The sequence below is a fragment of the Vigna unguiculata genome, chromosome 4, assembly GCF_004118075.2.
Source record: "Vigna unguiculata cultivar IT97K-499-35 chromosome 4, ASM411807v1, whole genome shotgun sequence".
Taxonomy (NCBI): Eukaryota; Viridiplantae; Streptophyta; class Magnoliopsida; order Fabales; family Fabaceae; genus Vigna; species Vigna unguiculata.
This window is the reverse complement of record NC_040282.1, coordinates 41,675,672-41,700,647: the sequence shown is the minus strand read 5'-3', so window position 1 is coordinate 41,700,647 and position 24,976 is coordinate 41,675,672. Positions and strand designations below refer to the sequence as shown.

The 24,976-nt window shown below is 32.3% G+C and overlaps 3 protein-coding genes across 12 annotated transcripts; all 3 read left to right on the top strand.

Annotated features, from left to right (window-relative positions):
- Positions 1 to 3,727: 3,727 nt before the first annotated feature.
- LOC114180995 (putative disease resistance RPP13-like protein 1) lies at positions 3,728 to 8,165 on the top strand. The gene is made up of 2 exons (XM_028067303.1): positions 3,728 to 7,602; positions 7,814 to 8,165. The coding sequence occupies exon 1, from the start codon at positions 4,014 to 4,016 to the stop codon at positions 7,551 to 7,553; it is 3,540 nt and encodes a 1,179-aa protein (XP_027923104.1). The 5' UTR covers positions 3,728 to 4,013; the 3' UTR covers positions 7,554 to 7,602; positions 7,814 to 8,165.
- A 2,751-nt stretch (positions 8,166 to 10,916) lies between these two features.
- LOC114180945 (putative disease resistance RPP13-like protein 1) lies at positions 10,917 to 13,283 on the top strand. Its single transcript, XM_028067238.1, has one exon. It carries the CDS (start codon positions 10,917 to 10,919, stop codon positions 13,281 to 13,283), a length of 2,367 nt encoding a protein of 788 aa, XP_027923039.1.
- Positions 13,284 to 19,666: 6,383 nt separating this feature from the next.
- On the top strand, positions 19,667 to 23,333 carry LOC114181182 (putative disease resistance RPP13-like protein 1). 10 transcript variants are annotated; one of them, XM_028067552.1, is made up of 5 exons: positions 19,667 to 21,081; positions 21,185 to 21,327; positions 21,946 to 22,642; positions 22,759 to 22,867; positions 22,943 to 23,333. In XM_028067552.1, the coding sequence occupies exon 1, from the start codon at positions 19,737 to 19,739 to the stop codon at positions 20,886 to 20,888; it is 1,152 nt and encodes a 383-aa protein (XP_027923353.1). In that variant the 5' UTR covers positions 19,667 to 19,736; the 3' UTR covers positions 20,889 to 21,081; positions 21,185 to 21,327; positions 21,946 to 22,642; positions 22,759 to 22,867; positions 22,943 to 23,333. The 10 variants fall into 10 exon arrangements, with proteins under 10 accessions (XP_027923353.1, XP_027923352.1, XP_027923349.1 ...); XM_028067551.1 differs by having other exon boundaries at positions 19,667 to 21,283; positions 21,946 to 22,015; positions 22,519 to 22,642; XM_028067548.1 differs by having other exon boundaries at positions 19,667 to 21,327; positions 21,946 to 22,015; positions 22,519 to 22,642.
- The last annotated feature ends 1,643 nt before the right edge of the window (positions 23,334 to 24,976 follow it).

Sequence of the window (24,976 nt, the reverse complement as noted above, 5' to 3'; positions counted from 1 at the left end):
TGACCGTATTCGGTCAAGACAATCGAGACCAAAATTTGGTTGTATTCAGCCTAATTGGCTCCAGTCAAAATTTGGTCGAATTCAATCGAGTTGGCCCCAATTGAGATTTGGCTGAGTGGGCCCTAACCCAAATTTGGTCGTATTTGACTTAGACGGCCTAGGATGAAATTTGGTCGTATTCAAATGAGTCGGTCACGACCGAAATTCAGCCGAATTTAGTCGAGTCGGCTCCGTTCAAAATTTGGTCGTGTTGGCCTCGACCAAAATTTGACCGAGTTGGTCCTGGCCTGAATTTGGTCATATTCGGCAGAGTCGATCGCGACCGAAATTTGGTCATATTTAGGCAAGTCGGTCCTAACCTAAATTTGACCAAATTCAGTCGAGTTGGTCATGACCAAAATTTGGTCAAGTCAGCACTTGCCCAAATTTAGCCATATTCGGTCGACTATGTCCCGAACAAAATTTGACTATATTCAACTCATCAGCTGTGAGAGAAAATTGCCATATTCAATCAAGTCAGTCCCGACCGACGAATTTAGTAGAGTCAACCCTGACCGAAATTTGGCTGATCAGGCCTTGACCCAAATGTGGCCATATTTGGTCAAGTCGGCTCTGGCCAAAATTTGGTCATATTAGGCAAAATCGACCCTGGCCGACATTCAGTCGAATTCAGTCAAGTCGATCTCGACTGAAATCTTGTCGAGTTGACCTTAGTCCAAATTTGGTCACGTCGTCCCCGACCGAAATTCGTTCGAAAGTCATCCAAGTTGATCCCATGCTGAAATTTTGCTTCGTTGCAAAAATCTGTCAAATTCTATGGTGTCAGCCCTATCGAAAGTCTAATTCACATCCATTTTGGATCCAAATAATGGATGTGGATCCAAATTTGTGTCCATAGGGCTGACACCAAAGAATTTTGACAAATTTGGCCGAATACTTCCAAATTTTGTCTAGGACCAATTGGGTCAAATCTCGATCAGGACCGACTTGACAGAATTTGGCCTAATTCGGCCAAATTTTGTATAGGGTCACGCCAACTCAATTAAATACGACTAAATTTGGGCTAGTTCGTCTCAACCTTTAGCCTAACCTAACAAAAAATATAAAGTGAAAATTTGGATTGGATATTTTGGATTATTCATTTTGAAAATCTAGATTTCGAGAATGGATATCCAATCCATAAAATGTAAATTAGATTGATATCCAAATCTAATAAAATGAATTTAAATAGATTGAATTTTTAATATAATGAACATTAAATGGATTGGATCATAGAAAAAATTGATTGGATCATAAAATTGGATTTTTTGCCCACCCTTACTCAATACCTATAGGTTATGCATCGAAGATGGTGTTTTATTTCTTAAGAGTGTTCACATGGTTTGTAACACTCAACTTTTTTGGCTTTCCTATGGTGCATAGCTACACGAATAACTCTATCTCTTATAATTACTATAAAAAAATTGTCTCACTTTATTTAAATCTCAAATAAAAAAAAGGTTCATGTATTACATACGGGTAAAATGTAATTTGATAAAATTTGAAAATAAATAATAATAAAATCTTTATAAGACTGTCCAAACATCAACTAGTCTTGTCCAACTCTTACTTCTCATTGTTGTGAATCTTTCTCTACACCTATACGATCATATGTTTTTGTATAAGATATGATCGTCACAATCTACACCTATACGATAAGATATGATCGTCACAAGTGGAAACCACAAATGTAAGGAAAAGCTAAAAAATCAACATAAAACATCAATCTTGAAAACAAATTCACAAATTATTTAAAATATCCGAAAACATTTGAAAATATAAACTTTTTTTCGAGAAACATTTTCTTCATTAAAAGTAAAAAATATGAAAGTTTATCAAATAGACTCCAATAAAAAGTGTTCCAAGATACATGAGTCACAACAGAAAAACTTATAAATCTAGGTAACTTTCACACATCTTACTTCTAATTAAAAAAATGAAACTCGCTCCAAAAAACACAACGAATTTTAACAAAATCCAAATTTTTAGAATTTAAAAATCAATAGTAAATCAAATACATAGAAGAAGTTTTCTTGAATTTATAGGGTTCATATATAAGATGACTAAAAGTTTTTCATATATGTCCTTCAATATTTTCTTAATTCAGCATATCTTTTTTATTACGATTCTCTCTATAATAATTTTTGTTATGGTGTGAAAAAATTACCTACTATTTTCCAAAATGACATCATATTTAATTTTATAATAAATAATTTAATAGTATTTATGGAGTGCCGTTAAACATTTTTATTAATAACATTTTGTAATTTCCTCTATTAAAATACATTACAAAAGGATTTTAGTAACATTTCAATTATGCAACATTTTTAAACAAAAAGTCTAAAAACTTTAATAAAGAATGATGTGTTTCTATAGGATAAAATTATTAAATATTGTAAAGTAATATGTTTAGGATACTACTTTTCTAAACTGAAAGTTCATCAGTTTGACACCAATATCTCAACCAGTAAGTCTGAGATTGAAAACCTCCAAGAGAGACAAAGGGAAATCCAGGAAGCTGTAAATAAGCTTCAACAGCACTAGAGGTTTTATACTCAGAAAAACAAACCAAGAACGAAACACTTCTGTTGTTTACACAACCAAACAATTAGAAGAAGTTGAAGAGAAAAGATTGAGTTTAGCTTCAGCTTACGAAGACCACAAAGAGCCATATCAAAGAATGAAGATAAAACCCACCATTTTAGTCTTTCCTGAGCTTTTTCCTTTTGATGTAATTTTTATTTGAATCATTCCTCAGATAAGTTCCTGGCTGTAAATAAGTGTGAAACCTCTTCACATTCAAAACTATCTTCAATCGTCAGTGAGATTTTTTGTTTGCTTGCTAATTCATAAGGACATTAAAAAATGATTTCAAATTTCAACTGTAGAATCAAGGATCATTAATTTATTTCACCTTATTGTCAAAAATGCATTCAGGGATTACAACAATGAAGTAATATAACTTCATTGTCAAAGTTCATGATGTATAAAGAGATAATTGTTTCCTGTGTTCATTGTAATATAACTTCAGGGTCTGAGGCTGTAAATTCTACAACATATCATATAGATAAATCAAATATCATGAAAACCATCGAATACCACTTATTTAAATCAACAATCTTAGAGGAGGTAAGATGAGATTCCATTAGCGGTTCAATCTTGATCTACTAAACAAATAATTCTTGGGAAATGTTTTTGTAAGATGGTGACTTCAACTCTCGAAATCTTATACACTCATGATGTCTTTACATCATGTTATCATGACTTTATTTACTAAGAACAGAGATATGAAAGGACGTAATACGCTTACTATTAAACCAATTTGAAAAAATGATAAAAAAGAGGCGAAGAAATACTAATAATTAAATCTCGGCTAAATAGAAATTACTGACTACATCTACTGAACTAGCTTAATTACCTCATGATAGCCAATTAAGTGAATAAATAGAGGATGAGAATGAGTACATCAAAATAAATTTGCATGAATATAAGATCATTGAAGCAGAAAAGATATTTACTTTTATATAAAGTTTTGGTTTCAAAATACGATATGACTTGTCAGATGTCACTACTGCTTTATAATCAGACAAGTTTTGCTTTATATTCATGGATTACAGCTGTGAGCAATTTTTGTGATTCGAAAGACTCAACTATTATTGCTTCACAGGGACTCAACTTTCTCTCCATTCAGAATTTCATACTTTACAACCTTTGAATGAATATTACTACTCACATTTATAATGGCGAATCAAACTTATCGAATGTTTGAACCGTCCATTCGTAATCTAAAGAGAACTGTGGAACAAAGCTGAGAAAAAATGCGATAAAAGAAAATGATGTTCCACTATCCTTAAAGTCAAGTCATCGTCGTAAAATAGCCACATACTCGTTTCATCGGTATAGCATCCCTGCACTTGGATTTCAAATTACACATTTCCATTCACCATTCACTCCAATCTGTTCCAACTCCTACCATGGCAGCAGAAGTTGTTGGTGGTGCTCTTCTTTCCGCTTTTCTTCAGGTTGCATTCGACAGGCTGGCTTCTCCTCAATTCGTAGATTTCTTTCGTGGAAGAAAACTTGATGAGAAGCTGCTCGGCAATTTGAACATCATGCTGCACTCCATCAATGCTCTTGCTGATGATGCAGAACAGAAACAGTTCACAGATCCACACGTCAAAGCATGGCTTCTTTCTGTCAAGGAGGCTGTCTTTGATGCAGAGGATCTCTTGGGTGAAATAGATTATGAACTCACCAGATGCCAAGTGGAAGCTGGATCTGAACCTCAAACCTTTACTGACAAGGTATCAAATTTCTTCAACTCTACTTTCAGTTCATTTAACAAGAAAATTGAATCAGAGATGAAAGAAGTCCTAGAAAAACTAAAATATCTTGAACAGCAAAAGGATGCTCTTGGTTTGAAAAACGGTACTTCTTATTCTGATAATAAGGTGTCACAGAAATTGCCATCATCTTCTTTGGTGGTTGAAAGTATTATCTATGGCAGAGATGCAGACAAAGAAATTATCTTTAATTGGCTCACATCTGAAACCGACAATCATAACCATCCGTCTATACTTTCCATTGTGGGCATGGGTGGGTTGGGTAAGACCACACTCGCCCAACATGTATACCGTGACCCAAAGATGGAGGAGGCTAAGTTTGATATCAGAGCTTGGATTTGTGTTTCCGATCATTTTGATGTTTTGACAGTGACAAAAACAATTCTTGAGGCAATCACTAACTCTAAAGATGATAGCGGGAACCTAGAAATGGTTCATGGAAGATTGAAAGACCAAATATCAGGAAGGAAATTTCTTCTTGTTTTAGATGATGTTTGGAACGAAGGAGGAGAAGAATGGGAAGCTGTTCGAACTCCTCTTAGCTATGGGGCTCCAGGAAGTAAAATTCTTGTCACAGCACGTGCCGAGAAAGTTGCTTCTAACATGAGATCTAAAGTGCATCGCCTAAAGCAATTAGAAGACGACGAATCCTGGAATGTTTTCAAAAAACAAGCACTAAAAGATGATGATCTTGAATGGAATGATGAGAAAGAGGAGATTGGTAGAAGGATAGTTGAGAAGTGCAAAGGATTACCTCTTGCTTTGAAAACAATTGGAAGTCTTCTCTGCAAAGAGTCATCCATTTCATATTGGAAGATGGTATTGGAAAACGACATATGGGAGTTGCCGAAAGAAGTGAAGATTATCCCTGCTCTATTACTGAGTTATCAACACCTTCCTTCTCATCTCAAGCGATGCTTTGCTTATTGTGCATTGTTTCCGAAAGATTATGGATTTGACAAGAAGGAATTAATTTTGTTGTGGATGGCCGAAGGTTTTCTCCATCACTCTCAACACATCAATAATGTAGAAGAAATTGGTGAACAATATTTCAATGATTTACTGACGAGGTCTTTCTTTCTTCAATCAGATTTCAAAACCCATTTCTCCATGCATGACCTTCTGAATGATTTGGCAAAATATGTTTGTGCAGAGTTTTGTTTCAGGTTGAAATTTGATAAAGGAAACTGCATCCCCAAAACAATCCGTCATTTTTCATTTGCATTCGATGACGTAGAATGTTTTGATGGTTTTGGGAGTTTAATTGATGCTAAAAGACTGCGTTCTTTTTTTCCATATAAAGAATTTGGGAGAAGATACATTGATCATTATCCTTTGCAATTCAAGATTTTGGTACATGAATTGTTTCCCAACTTTAAGTTTTTACGTGTCTTATCTTTGGATCAATATTCTGAGCTTAGAGAAGTCCCTGATTCTGTTGGTGATCTTAAACATCTCCATTCTTTAGATCTTTCGAGTACTGGGATACAAAAACTACCTGACTCAACATGTTTGCTCTATAACTTGCTAATCTTGAAGTTGAACTATTGTTCAAGTCTGGAGGAGTTGCCCTTAAATTTGCATAAACTCACCAAATTGCGTTGTCTTGAATTTATATCTACAAAAGTGACAAAGATGCCAATGCATTTTGGAGAGTTGAAGAATCTACAAGTACTTAGTGCGGTTTTTGTCGATAAAAATAACGAGTTCAGTACTAAGGATCTAGGAGTGCTCAATCTTCATGGAAGACTATCAATTAATGAAGTGCAAAATATTGTAAATCCTGTAGATGCATTAGAAGCAAATCTGAAAAATAAAGATCTTGTGAAGTTAGAGTTAAAATGGAAGTCAGACCATATCCCTGATGATCCAAGGAAAGAAAAGAAAGTATTGGAGAATCTACAACCTTCCAAAAATGTGGAACATTTGTCAATAGAGAACTATGGTGGTACACAATTCCCAAGTTGGGTATTTGATAATTCATTATCAAATTTGGTGTTCTTAATGCTGAAGGACTGTAAATATTGTTTGTGTATGCCTCCCCTTGGATTATTATCATCTCTGAAGACCCTTGAGATTATTGGATTTGATGGAATAGTGAGCATTGGTGCTGAATTTTATGGGAATAGCTCTTCTTCGTTTACATCTTTAGAAAGATTGACATTTTCAGACATGAAGGAATTGGAAGAATGTGAACACAAGACTGCTGCTTTTCCACGTCTTGAAACTCTCAAGGTGTATCAATGTCCCAAGCTAAAAGGTCTGCCAGATCAACTTGTTAATGTAAAGTATCTTAATATACGTGACAGCATGAAAGCATCGTGCCTTGAAAGGTGTGAGCATATTGTATCTCATAATTCACTTGAAGACTTGAACTTTTGTGCTTTTCCAATTATGAATATTCCAATGAGCCGTAGCTTTGATCTGCTTGAACAAATTGAGATCATTAGCGGTTGTGATTCTCTAACAACCTTTCCATTAGATTTCTTCCCAAACCTTAAGGCTCTTTCATTGTTTTTGTGTCATAACCTACAAATTATTTCACAGAAGCACACTCATAATCGTCTCAAGCATTTGTCAATTCTCAAATGCTCACGATTTGACTCATTTCCTAGTGAAGGCTTATCTGCTCCGCGGCTACAGAGAATGTATATTGATGGAGCGGAGAATTTGAAGTTGTTGCCAAAACGGATGCAAATCCTGCTTCCGTCTCTTAGTGAACTACAAATAATTAATTGTCCAAAAGTAGAGGATTTCCCAGACGGAGGTTTGCCACCAAATGTAAAAAAGGTGTCTCTTTCAAGTTTCAAACTTATGGCCTCCCTAAGAGAGACATTGGGTACCAACACATGTCTTCAAAGCTTGTCTATTGAAGAGATGGATGTGGAGTTTTTTCCCGATGAAGTTTTACTACCACAATCTATCACTTCTCTACGAATCTATGATTGCCCAAATCTTAAAAAGATGGAGTACAAGGGTCTCTGCCACCTCTCCTCTCTCACACTTTCTAACTGCCCCAACCTCCAATGCTTACCAGAGGATGGTCTCCCCAAATCCATCTCATGTCTTGAAATCTGGAACTGTCCATTGTTGGAACAACGTTGTCAGAATCCTGAAGGCCAAGACTGGAAAAAGATTGCTCACATTCAAAAACTAAGTGTTCGCTCATAATTTTGAAATTAGATGTGCAATAATTCCCGTTTGTCTGCCTCTTCAACAGGTGTTGATACTCTACACTATCTCTCTCCCTTTTCAATTACAATCTTGTTAGGCGCAAATATTTGACTGTGTAAATGGAATTTACATTGTTGTGCTATTACATTCATCACTTTGTCTAATGATTTCTTTTGTTAATTGTTGATTGTTAATTTTTAAACTAATGATTTAATTGGAAGCCGGTATCTGGTGCTAATCGTATTATCTTTTTACAGCATTCCGATCTGAATCTGGAGGGAGCAGAAGACACCCTCCCTCATCGGCTGGCCCTTGATTCTAAGCTGCACACCGAACAGAGTAAGTAGTTGTTTAGGGATATTGTTCTTGAAACAAACGCAATTGTGAAAATGCAATTACTTTTAAACTTCCTTTTCTTGGGACTTGAAATTGTATCTGTTTTCATCTTGTTCGATTTAAATTCTCTACTGATTTGTTCTGTATTGTTTGTCGGTTGTACTTTCAAAATACACCGGTGATCACTAATACCTTAAAAATAAATAATGTATTTTTAATGTTTAACGGATGACAGAGAAAAAAAAAAACAGAAAAACTAGACTCCATTTTGGGGATTGGGATTAAAATAGTGAGCATTACAATAATAGCTTTTACTTCTTACGCTACAATTTTCTTCCCCAACTTTCATTTATTTACGAAATTTGCAGAGGCAGGATTTATGTAGTTGTCAAACCATGTAAAGTTTGTGTAATTGTTGAACTGTAAAACGCGTACGTGTTTGTTATTGGAAACAACATTAGATGTTTTACGATATATTAAAGATAAATGATGTCTTCATAAATATCTGTCCTACATGGATTTTACTTGCTATCAGAAGAAAGAAATGTTATACTTAAGTTGGAGGAATCATAAATGTAAATAAATAGAAGGCAAAACCATTTTTTCAAAACAGAAACACTCAATTTTAAAGGAGATGATCATATGAGTTTAATGGATTATTTGATAAGTGACAATGATATAATTTTTTTTTCCAAATCAAACATTACTCTAGAAGTTGTGTTTGGTTATTGTTATTGCGTTTTAGAAACATTAGTAATTATGTTCTATATATCATTATAGATTTATTGATTAAAAAATTAAAAAAAATCACTTTAGTATTTTATTATTATTAATTTGTTGCTCTGCTAAATTTTATATTGAATCAATTTATTCTAAATCTTCGGTGAACGAAAACTATAATTTGAAATTTATTATATCTAATGTTTCTCAGTGTGGTGATTGCTTTATAATGTATTACTCACAAATTCAATTTAGGACGATAGAAAATTTCACTATTACTAAACATCAAAGATATTGAATTTGAGCTTATCTCGTTTCGATTTCTTAAAATATTTTGTTTAGATAAACCAATTCAAATTTATTCAATTTGAATTTTTTTAATAAATCATTTCAATTGTTATTTAGTGCAAAAAATATTTAAATATCAAAGAATTCTCAATAATTCAAAATATTAATATCAATGATATCTTGTATCTTTTTTTTCAAGTTTATTAAAATATTTTAAATAATAATGATGATGTTTGTTTTCTATTGTAGATGACCAAATTACTTAGGTTGACATCAATCGACATTAATTTTTTTAACATTGTTAGTCGGATTTTCTTTTATGGCTTTTCGATCGATATTAGCAGGAAAATTTCTCAATTGATATTGGCCAAAATAGTCCTAATGAAGGTTGATTGAAAATTTCCATGTCAACATTTGAAAAAATATTCTAAAAATTATAGATAAAGACTAATATATTTGTGAGAACCAATAATAAATTATATATATGATTTATTATTTATTTATTTTCTATGTTAGTTAAAAAATGGAATAGTAGATTTAATAAAATTAATTGTGTAAGAAAATATAAATATTTTTAGAGGAGAAATAAAGTTGACATATGTTGTATTGCATTAATAACGATTAAAAAGTATTTAAACAATTAATAACAACCTCTCATAATTGTTGATTTATAGGGAACTTTTATCATTCGGCTTTATATCTTGTTTCTAATAATTTGTAATAACATCTTAGGCTGAAAAATGATATTTGTAAAATAATGCTGTTTTTTTTTCCTGTGTCATATATACATATATATATATATATATATATATATATATATATATATATATTGTTTTTAACATTTCCTTAATCAAAAGTACGAGTCTATCTTAAATCAATCTTTCTTGCACTATGCATTTTTCTCGATATATGCATAATTATTTGCTATAGTATAAAATATGATCATCACATATGAGAACCACAGTCACTAAAATAGATGACTGAACTAATATATATAAATATCAAAACATCATCATCATTTCTATGGTTACTAATTTAGAAATCAATAATGGTCACTAATTTAGAAATCAATATCTGTGGTAGTAAAAACTTTCATAACTATTTTTTAGTGATTAATTTCTTTAGTTAAATTTTAGAAATCAATTTAGAACCAAATTATAATATTTTATTTATAATAATAATTATTTAGTAACAAAATATGTTTATTTATAAATTAATATTGATCATTAAAATAATTAACTACTTTTGATCATTGAAGTAATTAACTATTTTTTGTATCTGAAGTAATTAATTATTTTTTATTATTAAAATTAATTATTAATGAAACATTTTCTCCTAACAGTGACAATTAAGATTTTTTTCCACATATTTCATTTCTACTATTTTACCTTTTAATTTCTTTTCTTTTTTATAAATATAAAAATTAACTTTTTTTTAATAACTATAAACTTGGTGGAAGTGGTGTTAAAAAACATTTTCCCAAAAAAAAGTTTCTCTCGCCTAAATGCTTTAGAAGTCTAAATCCATACTTTTTACTAAACACCTACAAATGAAGTGTCTAAAAAAGTTTTAAAAATCAAACGAAAAAGAATGATTAACTTATAAAGGTTTGTAGTATTCGAAAGTGTCAACTATTATTGTTTCGCTGGGGGCCTTTAGCCTCTCGGGATACATATTTCCTACACTAAGGACTAAATTATTGTTTCACACATTAAATTCATCAAAACCGTTGAATGCCTATCCAACTCCTCACATTTTTATACGGGTCATTCAAACTCCTCCTACATCGGGGAGGTCACCTCAAAGGGAGGTCTTATAAGGACTTGGGTTCTCCCACTCCAATAGCTAGCTTTTGGGGTGTAGTTCTCCCAAGGACTTATGCTCAAATTGCCATCATCTTCTTTGATGGTTGAAAGTGTTATTTATGGCAGAGATGCCGACAAAAAAATTATCCTTGATTGGCTCACATCTGAAATAGACAATCATAACCATCCATCAATTCTTTCCATTGTGGGCATGGGTGGACTTGGTAAGACCACACTCGCCCAACATGTGTACAATGACCCAAAGATCGACGTTGCAAAATTTGATATCAAAGCCTGGGTATGTGTTTCAGATCATTTTGATGTTTTGACGGTGACAAAAACAATTCTTGAGTCAATCGCTGATAAAAAATATGATAGTGGGAACTTAAACATGGTTCACAAAAATCTGAAAGAAAAATTGTCAGGGAAGAAATTTCTTCTTGTTTTGGATGATGTTTGGAACGAAAAACGAGAAGAATGGGAGGTTGTGCAAACTCCTCTTAACGACGGGGCTCCAGGAAGTAGAATTCTTGTCACAACACGTGCTGAGAAAGTTGCTTCTAACATGAGATCTAAAGTGCATCACCTAAAGCAATTAGAAAAGGATGAATGCTGGAAAGTTTTTAAAAAGCATGCACTAAAAGATGATGATCTTGAATTGAATGATGAGAAAAAGAAGATTGGTAGAAGCATAGTTGAGAAATGCAAAGGATTACCTCTCGCTTTGAAAACAATTGGATGCCTTCTCTACACAAAAGCATCCATTTCAGATTGGAAAAGCGTATTGGAAAGTGACATATGGAACTTACCAAAAGAACTTGGAATTATCCCTGCTCTGCTTTTGAGTTATCAGCACCTTCCTTCTCACCTTAAGAGGTGTTTTGCTTATTGTGCATTATTTCCCAAAGATTATGAATTTGATAAGAAGGAGTTAATTTTATTATGGATGGCTGAAGATTTTCTCCGTCACTCTCAACATATCGAGAATGTAGAAGAAGTTGGTGAACAATATTTCGATGATCTATTAACAAGGTCTTTTTTTCTTCAGTCGAGTATTAAAATGCGATTTGTCATGCATGACCTTTTGAATGATTTGGCAAAATATGTTGGTGGAAACTTTTGTTTCATGTTCAAATTTGATAAAGGAGTCCGTATACCCAAAACAACCCGTCATTTTTCATTTTCAATTGATAATGAAGTATATGATGATGGTATGGGGAGTTTAATTGATGCTAAAAGACTGCGTTCATTTATTCCAATGACAAATAATATTGACGGTCTTCCTTGTGCATTGATTCTGATTGATGAATTGTTCTCCAAGTTCAAGTTTTTGCGCGTCTTATCATTGAGTGGATTTGGTGATCTTATTACAGAGGTTCCTGATTCTGTCGGTGCTCTTAAACAGCTTCGTTCGTTAGACCTTTCATATACTAATATACAAAAGCTACCTGACTCAATATGTTTGCTCTTTAACTTACTAATATTGAAGTTGAACTATTGTTCAGATCTGGAAGAATTGCCCTCAAATATACATAAACTCACCAAATTGCATTGTCTGGAATTTGAAAATACAAAGGTGACAAAGATGCCGATGCATTTTGGAGAATTGAAGAATCTTCATTTACTGGATGCGTTTCGTGTCCATAGTGAGTCCAGTATTAAGCAGTTGGGAGGACTCAATCTTCATGGGAGCCTATCAATTTATCAAGTGCAAAATATTGTTAATCCTTTGGATGCACTAGAGGCAAATTTGAAAGATAAACAGCTTGTGGAGTTAGGGTTAATATGGAATTCAAATCATGTCCCTAATGATGCAAGGGAAGAAAAAGAAGTGCTTGAGAATCTCCAACCTTCCATTCACTTGGAGCATTTGTCAATCTGGAGCTATCACGGTATAGAATTTCCAAGTTGGTTATTTGATAATTCATTATCTAATTTGGTGTTCTTAAGTCTGAATAACTGTAAAAATTGTCTATGTTTGCCTTCCCTTGGAGAATTGTCATCTCTGAAGAACCTCGAGATTGAAGGGCTTGATGGAATAGTGAGCATTGGTGTTAGTGATGGATTTTATGGGAGCAACTCTTCTTCCTTTGCGTCCATGGAAAGACTAAGCTTCAGGAACATGAAGGAATGGGAAGAATGGGAATGTCCACAAGTGGAGATGTTTGAAGAAGGAAGTTTGCCATCAAATTTAAAAGAGGTGTCTCTTTCAAGTTTCAGACTTATAACCTCCCTGAGAGAGGCTTTGGGTGCCGAGCCTTGTCTTGAAAGGTTGTATGTTGAAAATGTGGATACGGAGTATTTTCCCGATGAAGGTTTGTTGCCACCCTCTCTTACCTTTCTAAGAATCTTTAATTGCCCAAATCTCAAAAAGTTGGACTACAAGGGTCTCTCTCACCTCTCCTCTCTCACAATTATTCGATGCTTCAACCTTCAATGCTTACCAGAAGAGGGTTTGCCCAAATCCATCTCTTTTCTTGAAATCCGGTCGTGTCCATTAATCAGTGAGCGTTATCAGAATCCACAAGACCAAGACTGGAAAAAGATTGCTCACATTAAAGAACCGATTATTGTATAATTCTCCAATATCTCTGTCCAAACATTTATAAAAAACATCAAATAAACTTGATAGAGAATCTGTACTACTTTGTTTTCTATTTTGATGTTAGTGATGAAAGTCTATATATAATACTATTTTGTTTATCTTTATTACATTGCTTTTTTTATTTTTTTTGGATATTGCAAAACTTATGGATGGCTACTTGTGTGTTGACATCCCCATATCAATACATTACAGTTGATTGTTGTGTACTTATTGTTTGAAGTTATTTCAACTATCATGCACCCATGTCACTTTATGACTCTTCACCATTGTTTTGGTTAATTAAATTATTAAATATATTTAATTAAATACATTAAATTACAATTGTATAACTTGTTTTGGATATACCTTGATAAGTTTAATTATTTTATGTTTTTAGTTTAGATATTAATTGAATTCAGTATTGACATAATTTTGATTTATTAAATGAAATGTTATTTGTAAAATTTATTAAGAAAACATATTTTATTTCACTAAAGAAAAAGATTTGGTAACATTTATTGATTTTTACAAAATATTTATATTGGTCGCAGTTTTGATAATGTTACCTACCTCTGTAAAAAAATACGTTACCAAAAATTTTATTAACAATTTTAAAATGTTACCTTTTATTAAAAAAATGTTACAAAATTTCCAGCACCGCTATTATAATATTATATTTTTCTCTGTGAAAAAGAAAGTCACTAAATTTCTTAATCACATTTCTAAAACAGTTTCATTTCTTCTAAAAAAATATTACTAAAAGATTTAGTTAACATATTTTTAAATGTTTCTATTAATATGTCAAAATGTTGTTAGATGTTATTAATAACATAAGCTATAGTATGTTTGAGAACCTAGAAGATAGTATTTTAGAATTGATAAGGTGTTTAAAATAATGAATACTAAAATATAAATAGAAATCTTATAAAGAGTTTCATTAGTTATAAGTGTCATATCTCTCTAAAAATCCTTTATTCTATAACCCTCTCTCTCAATTTCTCACTCCTCCTATGTTCATTTGTCTGATGATCATCAAAGACCACTAGGGTGATCCCTGAGACAAGTTCTCTAATTCTGCCTGATCAATTTCTCCAACAAAGTAAGTTATGTTCTACTCTTGTCTCTTGCTTAATTTAGATCTTTGGTGCATGCAAGAGATTTCCACTCGTATGTGTCATTTGAGTTTTATTCATGTTTTTCCCTTGATCAATGGTTCTGATGATGTTCCCTAATCATGTTCTTGTTGTTCTTAGATTGAGTTGTGGTCTCTGTTAGGTTTAAAAAGCGGTTTGATACTCGCTTTGGGTCGTCTACGTTGTTTTACAAGTAAGGAAAGTTAGTTGTATTATTTTAAAATTCAAACATGTCAGAATTATAAAGTGTATGATTGTATTTATTTTGATATATGAGTTGCAAAATGAGAAATGTTATGTGAAAGCTATGAAAATTAGATTATCTTTCTTGAGAATAACTAATGTTTTAATTGTGCATCTGAGATAAATTGATATTGGTATTCATGATGAATTTCTGTTTTGGTATCTGGTACGGTTGTTGGGAGGTTTGGCCTGATTTTCGTAATGTAGAATTATGCAGCAAACATGTTCTGCATAATTATGCACACTCGTTAGACGAGCCATTACTCGTTGGATGAGCCATTACTCGTTGGGTGAGCCATTACTCACTGGGCGAGTTTTCAAGTCAGAAGCTCCCAAACTTTGGAAGTCGTTGGGCGATGCTACTCGTTGGGCGAGTTTCAAATTCATAGGCTTTTTGACTTCGAAGTCGTTGAATGAGTAGTTCTCACTGGGTGAATTATTTAAAATATTTTCCGCTGGAGTCCCAGCCCAGCGAGTTTAGGCAAGCCATTTTATCGCTGGTCAAAAAGGACAATTTCACACTTTTAGGTAAGCGAGAGGATGTGCTCGATGAGCGAGTAGATCACAACCTTAACGTTTACTCACTGAGTTATTCGAGAAAGCTTATGACTCTTATGAATATTTATTTTGAGAAATGATTGATGAATGAGTATGTAATAATACTAATTCAAGGAAAATTAGTAGTGATTGTTGTAGTGTAAGCATTGACGTGAGAGTTTAGTTGGAAGTTATCCTAATGCTCTAATGACCATCAATTTCTCAAGTAGAGAAGGATGAGACATGTCGTGAGAGGAGCATGAGGTCTTAGTCTTTGGATTTTACCTTGATCAGAGGTGTTAATGGATTAACCTTGTGTGTGGTACTATCTACCGCTCCGTAGAGTACTAGATGCCACCACAAGTGCACAACTTACTAGGACTCAACATCAATGCTTGTATCCGGATTAATTGAGTTTTAGTTTTAAATACCTGTATGCAGTGGCGGAACTTGGACAAAAAATATAGGGGGGCCAAATTAGATTTGTTATATATAATTTTTCTTTAGAAGAAAAATTCTTCATTTTTTCTCTTCATTTCCTCTCCTTAAAACAAACACACATAATAGTAGAATTCAAAAATATATTACTATCATTCGCTATTATATCATGCTATTATATCATGATACCAAACCATGAATACCATTTTAGATAAGTCATTCGTATCTCATCAATTTGATTTGGTGGTATTGTCAAATTTGATGTCGTTTTTCCCAGATCACGTTCTAATGAATTTTTAAATTCATGATATGTAACTCTGAGAACTTTAGAGATTTGTTTTTTATTGTCTTAAATTCTTAGTTCTTATTAAATTTCTTAAGTTTAGTTACTGTAAATGCATTTTTTTCATCTTTATCACAAACCTTTTCTCCTTGAAAAAGAGGAATCAATTTTTTACTTTTTATCATAATCTTTCTAATATAAATTTATCACCTCTCGCCTATTTAGAAAAAATAAAATTTATATTCACAAATCACGATTATCACAATGCAAAATATAGCAAAACTCATACTACTTTAATTAAATAAGCAATATTGTATAAATTCAAAACTTAAAACAAAAATACCCGAAAAACACAAAATCCCTAAATTTCATAATTAAGGGTTATAATAATTTAGGAAAAATTATTATTAGGGTTTATACCAATTTCATAAAAGAATCCCTAAAATCATAATTAGGGTTTATATTAATTTGGGATAAACTTAATTTGGAAGAAACATCATAAAAAGAATCATAAACTAATATACATAAGTCATAATAAGATACTAACTTTGATTTGTGAGAGATCATGCACGAATGTATACACAATCTCAATCTATGTGTTTCCACCCTTTATTTCCCAATTTATCTCTTTGTATTTATCTCTCTTCACACACTTTCATGATAATTTACATGGTGAAAAGATCTTATAGTCAGAAAAAAAAAACCTAATCTCTTTTATAAATTAATGTCTCCATTAAATTTTTTTATTTATCTTTTATTATAATTTTCCATAATATAATCTTAATATAAATAATATATATTATAATTTTTAAAAATATATAAATATATGTAAAAAAAATTCAAAAAAAAAAAAAATGGGGGAGCCGTGGCTCCCTCTGTCATCACCTAGTTCCGCCAATGCCTGTATGTAAATAGTTGATTGTTTGTGTATACCTTAACTATTGTATCGTGGGTTAATGTGTTTTTTTTTTTTTTTTAAAATTCATTAGCTTACCCTTACTCTTGTGTTTTGTTCCCTTTGGTGTCTGTTTTTTTTTTTTTTTTGCAATAATCACCTGATTGGTGTGAGCAGTTGGAGATTTTGGAGCTGGATTATAAGCATTAACATGAGAGTTCAATTGGAAGTTATCTTGATGTTCTAATGACCATCAATTTCTGAAGTAGAGAAGGATGAGACATGTGGTGAGAGAAGCATGAGGTCCTAGCCTTGAAATTTTACCTTGATCAGAGGTTTTAACGGACTAACCTTGTGTGTGGTACTGTATACCCACTCTGTAGAGCACTGGAGGCAATAATCACCTGATTGGTGTGAGCAGTTGGAGATTTTGGAGCTGGATTAGAGAAGGAGAAGGACATGCTGTTGTATAGTTACATCTAGATTTTCTGGTGTTAGATCCTAGTTTTCCTTTTGAAAAATCTTTGATAGTTATACTTATACTTTATTTTGTATTTCAATTGATCTATGTTGGGATGACTGTAATATGAGATTTATGTATTAACTTTTATGTTTTGATTTTATCAATTATGTAAATGTTTTGTCTGGTAATTTATACCGTTAACTCGGATGTTACAACAAGTATTTTATCTCATATTACTAAATCGCATCAATAAAAGTTGATTAAATGTTATCAATATTTGGTAATATTTTTGATGATTTAGTAACATTTTCCATTAACTATTGTGCCAAGATTGTTGGAGAAAGTGCAACGTGAATTGAATCTATTTAGGGGATTTTCAGTTTGCTGCATGTGGTTTAAAACTGGATGGTCGTGTTATTAGAGAGATTCAACGTTGAGTAGATCCCAATTTCACACCACACACATATATATCATTTTTTTACTTCTTTGATGACAATATAGAATTATATAATTCTATTATGTTATCTTTCATACATGCTTTCCAGTAACTTCTACTAAATTCAAACAAAGCAATAAATATTACAAAGTGTCCTAAAATCACAAAACTATACAATTAGTTATTCTCAGGACAAGACAATGATACTTCAACTCATTTTTTTATTCACTTTTAACCCACATCATTAAATTATTACATCATATCACTAAAAAAAATTAAAATAGATAATTTAATGATGATCAAAGTAGTGTGTTAAAACTAAATAAAAAATAGTGAGTTAAAATATCATTTTCCTTATTCAAAACAAACAAAACCGTTACAAGAGTATTTTCATCGCACCAATACACATTCAGAGACACCATACCATTTTTCAAACAATTGCAAAGTTACACTAAGCTTATGAAATAAAGTAAAAGTTTAATCAGGATAATGATATTTTGACCCATTTTCTTTTATTCATTTTTAATTCACCATTTTAATCACTCTTTAATTATAACATCACACTATTAAATAAAATTAAAATAGATAATTGAAGAGTGATTGGAGTACTGGGTCAAATGTGGATCAAAATATCATTATCCAATCAACAAATTGCAAAAATTAAAATTAAAATTAAAATCATGTCCAAACAAGATGTAGAATATTAAAAGATTTTTATATGATTGACTCATGAAGTTTTAACATATAATAAACTCATACTGGACTTGGTCACTCTACTGAACTTTGGAATTATGTTTATAAATTACATAATTACTTGTTGATTTCAATACTTTTTCTATAAACATAATTACTTGTTGATTACACTTGTATTTGATTTCACACTTCAGAGTTTTAAAATAGTCATATGGATCGATGGATTTGGAATCCTATGTTATTTTTTATAATTTTTAGGAGTTGAGCCCAGATTTATTGTAAATGAACCGCAGGGTTTGCATATTTTTTAATTAGGCTCGTAGACCTTATATTAGAGACCAAATTGCTTTAGGGTTTTGTAAAATTAGGGTTTAGGTAAGAGCTTATTAAAGACCTAATTCTGCCCAAAAGCAAAGATCATAAATCAATTATTTTTTCTATTTTCGCTTTTGATATTAAATAACGAAAAACAAAATATCTGAGGATCAATTAGGGGGTGAACATCAAACAACACAAATTGAATTCTTGCACTCATCGTTAGCTAATTTAAGTTTGTTCTTTTTTTCCTAATATTGGAATCAAATATCTAGAGAACTATAATTTTCAAATTGTTTGAGGGTTTGAGTATGTGGATAGATATATTGATTTCGATTTTTAATTTTGCTTCCCAATTTACGTTTTGCATACTTAAATCCTAAAGCCCCAATTTTAATTGGAAGAAGAAAAAAAATTGAATACAATTTATTACGTATACTATAATAATTGACCAAGATCTGTGCTACATAATTTAAAGTACCTTAACATCTTTTTATGCTAATTGGTGAACCTTATTTAGCACAATTTATTTATTTATTTTTATATAAAATTCCATCTTAGAGCTTGTAGCTCATAAAATGCGGATATATAAAAGATAGAAAACAGAAAGAACAAGGGAAAGCATAAGATACATACATCTATTTAGCACAAGTTGAGCTACAAATGTTATTAGAGATAAACAAATAAGGAAAAAGAAAAATGTAACAGTTACCTTTTAATTTTTTTTCCTTTTTTATAAATATAAAAGTTAACTTCTTTTTTTTTAATAACTAAATACCTGGTGGAATTGGTGTAATTATTGTTGCACACATTAAATTCATCAAAACCGTTGAATGCGTATCCAACTGCTTAAATTTAGATGAGATTGAATCAAACTCATCCTATATTTCAACCATCCATTCTTAATCCAATGGATCATTATGTTACAAAGCTCAGGGAAATTTGCTTTGTCAAAAAGACTTAAAGTCAAGTCTGCACTGAGTCAATGTTCTTAGAGTAAAGTAACCGAAAATGGTAAAATACCTAACTATTAATTTCATCATTGTGGTTCGTAAACTGCACTTCAAATTATACATTTCCTTTCACCATTTCTCAACCCCTACCATGGCAGCAGAAGTTGTTGGTGGTGCTCTTCTTTCTGCTTTTCTTCAGGTTGCCTTCGACAGGCTGGCTTCTCCTCAAGTTTTACAGTTCTTTCGTGGAAGAAAACTTGATGAGAAGCTTCTTAGCAATCTGAACATCATGCTGCACTCAATCAATGCTCTCGCTGATGATGCTGAACAAAAACAGTTCAGAAATCCACACATCAAAGCTTGGCTTTTTGCTGTCAAAGATGTTGTCTTCGATGCAGAGGATCTCTTGAAGGAAATAGAGTATGAACTCACCAGATGCCAAGTGGAAGCTCGATCAGACCCACAAACCCTTACTTCCAAGGTATCAAATTTCTTCAACTCTACTTTCACCTCATTTAACAAGAAAATTGAATCAGAGATGAGAGATGTCCTAGAGAAACTAGAATATCTTGCAAAGCAAAAGGGTGCTCTCGGTTTGAAAGAGGGTATTTACTCTGGTGATGGATCAGGTAGCAAAGAGTCACAGAAATTGCCATCTTCTTCTTTGGTGGTTGAAAGTGTTATTTATGGAAGAGATGCAGACAAAGAAATGATTTTAAATTGGCTCACATCTGAAACTGAGAATCATGACCAGCCATCAATACTTTCCATTGTGGGAATGGGTGGGTTGGGTAATAAGACCACACTCGCCCAACATGTATACAATGACCCAAAGATAGAGGAGGCCAAATTTGATATCAGAGCTTGGGTTTGTGTTTCCGACCATTTTGATGTTTTGATAGTTACAAAAACAATTCTTGAGGCAATCACTAAATCTAAAGATGATAGCGGAGACCTGGAAATGGTTCATGGAAGATTGAAAGAAAAAATATCAGGAAGGAAATTTCTTCTTGTTTTGGATGATGTTTGGAACGAAAGACGAGAAGAATGGGAAGCTGTGCGAACTCCTCTTAGTTATGGGGCACCAGGAAGTAGAATTATTGTCACAACACGTGGTGAGAAAGTTGCTTCTAACATGATGTCTGAAGTGCATAGGCTAAAGCAATTAGAAGAAGAGGAATGTTGGAAACTTTTAAAAAGCATGCACTAAAAAATGATGATCATGAATTGAATGATGAGAGAAAGGAGATTGGCAAAAGAATTGGATGACTTCTCCGCACAAAGTCATCCATTTCAGATTGGCAAAGCGTACTGGAAAGCGACATATGGGACTTACCGAAAGAAGTTGAAATTATGCCTGCTCTACTATTGAGTTATCAACACCTTCCTTCTCATCTCAAGAGGTGCTTTGCTTATTGTGCATTATTTCCAAAAGATTATGAATTTAACAAGAAGGAATTAATTTTGTTATGGATGGCTGAAGATTTTCTTAATCACTCTAAACAGATCAAGAGTGTACATGAAATTGGTGAACAATATTTCGACGATCTATTAACAAGGTCCTTCTTTCTTCAATTAAGCTCTGAAATGCGACAAATCAAGAATGTACGAGAAATTGGTGAACAATATTTCCATGATCTATTAACGAGGTCCTTCTTTCTTGAATCAAGCTTTGGAATGCGATTTGTCATGCATGACCTTCTCAATGATTTGGCAAAATATGTTTGTGCAGACTTCTGTTTCAGGTTCAAATATGATAAAGGAAATATACCCAATACAACCCGTCATTTTTCATTTTCATTCGATGACGTAGAATATTTTGATGATTTAGGGAGTTTAATTGATGCTAAAAGACTGCGTTCATTTCATTCAATTACAAATGACTGTAGCTATGACTTCAATCCTTGTCAATTCAATATTTTGGTACATGAGTTGTTCTCCAAGTTGAAGTTTTTACGCGTCTTATCCTTGAACGGATATTCTCAGCTTAGTGAGGTCCCTAATTCTCTTGGTGATCTTAAACATCTCTGTTCGATAGACCTTTCGTATACTCATATACAAAAACTACCTGACTCAATATGTTTGCTCTATAACTTGCTAATAATGAAGATGAACTTTTGTTCTTTTCTGGAGGAATTACCTTCAAATTTGCATAAGCTCACCAAATTGAATTGTTTGGAATTTGAACATACAAATGTTAGAAAGATGCCAATGCATTTTGGAGAATTGAAGAATCTTCAAGTACTGAGTACGTTTTCTGTTGATAGAGATAGCAAGGTCATCAATATTAAGCAACTTGGAGGACTCAATCTTCATGGAAGGCTATCAATTAATGAGGTGCAGAATATTGTTAATCCTTTGGATGCATTAGAAGCAAAAACAATATAACTTTTTTTGAAATTGAACATGTTTTTTATAAGCTGCCTCTTGCTGTTCTTATCTGTTATTGCTTTTGAAAAATATTAGTAAGTATGTTGCAAACATCATTATGGATTTATTGATTAAAAAAATCTACTATTAATCACTTTAGTATTTTTGTTTATTGTTTTGTTGCTCTGCTAAATTTTATATTGAATCACTGTGCTCTATATTGAAACAGTTATGTAATATGGATTATTTATATACTTAATCGATTAAATCCGAAAACGACTGATAAACTGATAAAATTTGAGCCTTCAAATTTTCTTAGAACAGGGTCCAATGCAGTCACGCCATTGTCAAATTTTATTTTCCTTAAGAACTCTAGGCTGTTGAATATTTTAATTTTCCTTCTTGACTCTTCGTGTATTGATCTATTATTCTTCCTGAGATTGACTTGTAAATTTTATTTGTCATTCAAGAGTATTACCGAGTCTGGTATGTGCTAACACAAGTTTCTTACAATGGCTTCCAATGTCTTCTTCACTTCAAGTGATCGCTCTAGGCATCTTCTATCATGTTGTTTCTGCAAAATTTTGTCTTAAGGTACAAAATTTTAGTAATTATTAAAATTTCTTTTGTCTGTATTAAAGATTGCTTAAGGTACAAAATCTTAAGGTTGTGTAAAATTGAACTTATTTTCCACCCTTTTCTTTGTACAGGTATGCTTGCAGTTTACTTAGAAAAGACATGAAAAAGATAGTGATCACTCTTGATTCCTCATATATCCTATACTAGGAAAAACAAAGGGACAAGCAGGCTCTAGCAAAGGTACACGGCCTTAGCATATTTTTGGAATTTAATTTTCTTTCACTATTGTAGATCTTTGATACAAAAATTTCTTAGGCTTCTCTTGAAAGCATCAAGAAGCAAAATGGAGAAGGAATCTCACAAATTAACTCTGCAAAAGAGAGTTGTAATGCAAATAAAGGAAGTTCTTCTGGGTTTGGCTTGATAATCGATGGGAAGTCCTTAGATTATTCGCTTAACAAGAATTTGGAAAGGTCCTTCTTTGAGTTTGCCACTAATTGTGCTTCTGTCATATGTTGTCGATCTTCACCCAAACAAAAAGCTCGTGTGAGTACTATGGTTGTTGTGTGTGTGCTGCTACCCTATTTCTCCTTTATCTCTTTCTAAAGTCGCCATCGCTTTCTGCCAATGTACCATGATATTATACAAAGAGAAAACTAGTAGAAGGGATTCAAATTGGTTTATCTGATGATGAGTTACCTGAACAGGTCCAAGGAAACTAATACATCTGAGAGAGACTGAAATTGTAAATGCTTCTAAACATATATTCTTAGACCTTTGAAATTGTATTTGATTTCTCTTTTTCTCTTGGGTTTCCATTTGTTTATAAGATTAGGAGAGGAAAATTTGTGTAGCAGTCACGTGATGTAGATTAGGTAGGTAAAGCTTAAGTATTTGTTGTACTGAAAATGGTCATTGTAGTTGTTAATGGAAGGAGCAACAGAAGCAATTTACAATATAATTTACATATAAATGATATTTATTATCTGATGCAACTTCCAAAAACAACTAGAAACATGTTACCTCTGTAAAGTGAGGTTCATGATATTAATGTCATTTACAATACTATATAATAATAGTTCAATATCAGTATATGACCTTTCTTTTACATGTTCCAAGATAAAGAGGGTTTTGATTTTGCAATTGGTGTATGGTAAACACATGTTGCAAGAAAGAAAGTTTATTATCTCATGGAGATGAAACTGTGTCAAAATTTTGTAGGATGAGATAGTTGTAGCAGAATGTTCTTCTCTAAGAAATTATTATCAAGGCATCCACACAAGCATAGGTGTTGATAATTAAGATAAAAGGAAATCAAAGAAGTATGAAAAAAAAAACTCAACAATCTAACGAACACTTGAATAAGAGTGATACACTATATAATTCTATATTCGTCACAAGACCTCTTCCCTTCCTAACAAAACGCCAGGGTACATAAACATGCATCAATCCAAAATGATTACAGACACTAATTTTCTAACCGTGGCCATCTGAAAGATTGAACTAAGCTCAATGCTAGATAACTGACACTCTTAAAAAGACATTAATAACAATTTCTATAATACACACCCATGTTAAGAAAGGACAATGATGCAATTACAAGAAACGAAGTGTTGAACCCTTTATCGCGTTCAGGTTAAAACAAAATCCGATCTTACCCCCTAATGTGGTATAGGGTCAACCAAGGTATCAATCCAAGAAAACATGATTCAAGTAGTTGATTGTATAAGTCTGTCAGAGAATGAAATGCAAAGATTGTGGGGTTTTTAAAACAAGAAAGTGTAAATGACAATTAAAACTAAAAGGGCTATCCTAAAGCATGACATAGGCACAAAGAACTACGCTAAAAACAATATCAGAAAAACACATGAATGCAGAGTTAAAATGCATTACAGAAAAGTGAGTAATGTTGCAAAATTCAATGTGAGAAAGAATTAGAGTGGCAAGAATTGACTAATGAAAACATATAAAGCAACTAAAAGGGGAATGTAACATGAAACAACAATGGAAGGCACGAAAAACAGTGAATTACTATGAAAAAAAAAAGTGTTTGATGAAATGTCTGAGTGAAAATGAAAACTGGACAAAACTGTTTGATAAAATGCCTGAACGAAACTGAAATATGAAATGGATTATGAGAGCAACTGGAACACACTTTAATCAATACAACAATGTAATAAGCGACTTTAGAATCAGAAAACTAAACTAAAAACAACAAATTGAAACCAAGAAAAAAAATTAGACAGCAAACTGAAACAAAAACAGTGAGTAGTGTATGCGACTGAAAACTAAATTATGAAGATTGATAAGCAAAACTGAATTAAGTTGCAATAAAATGGTTTGAATCAT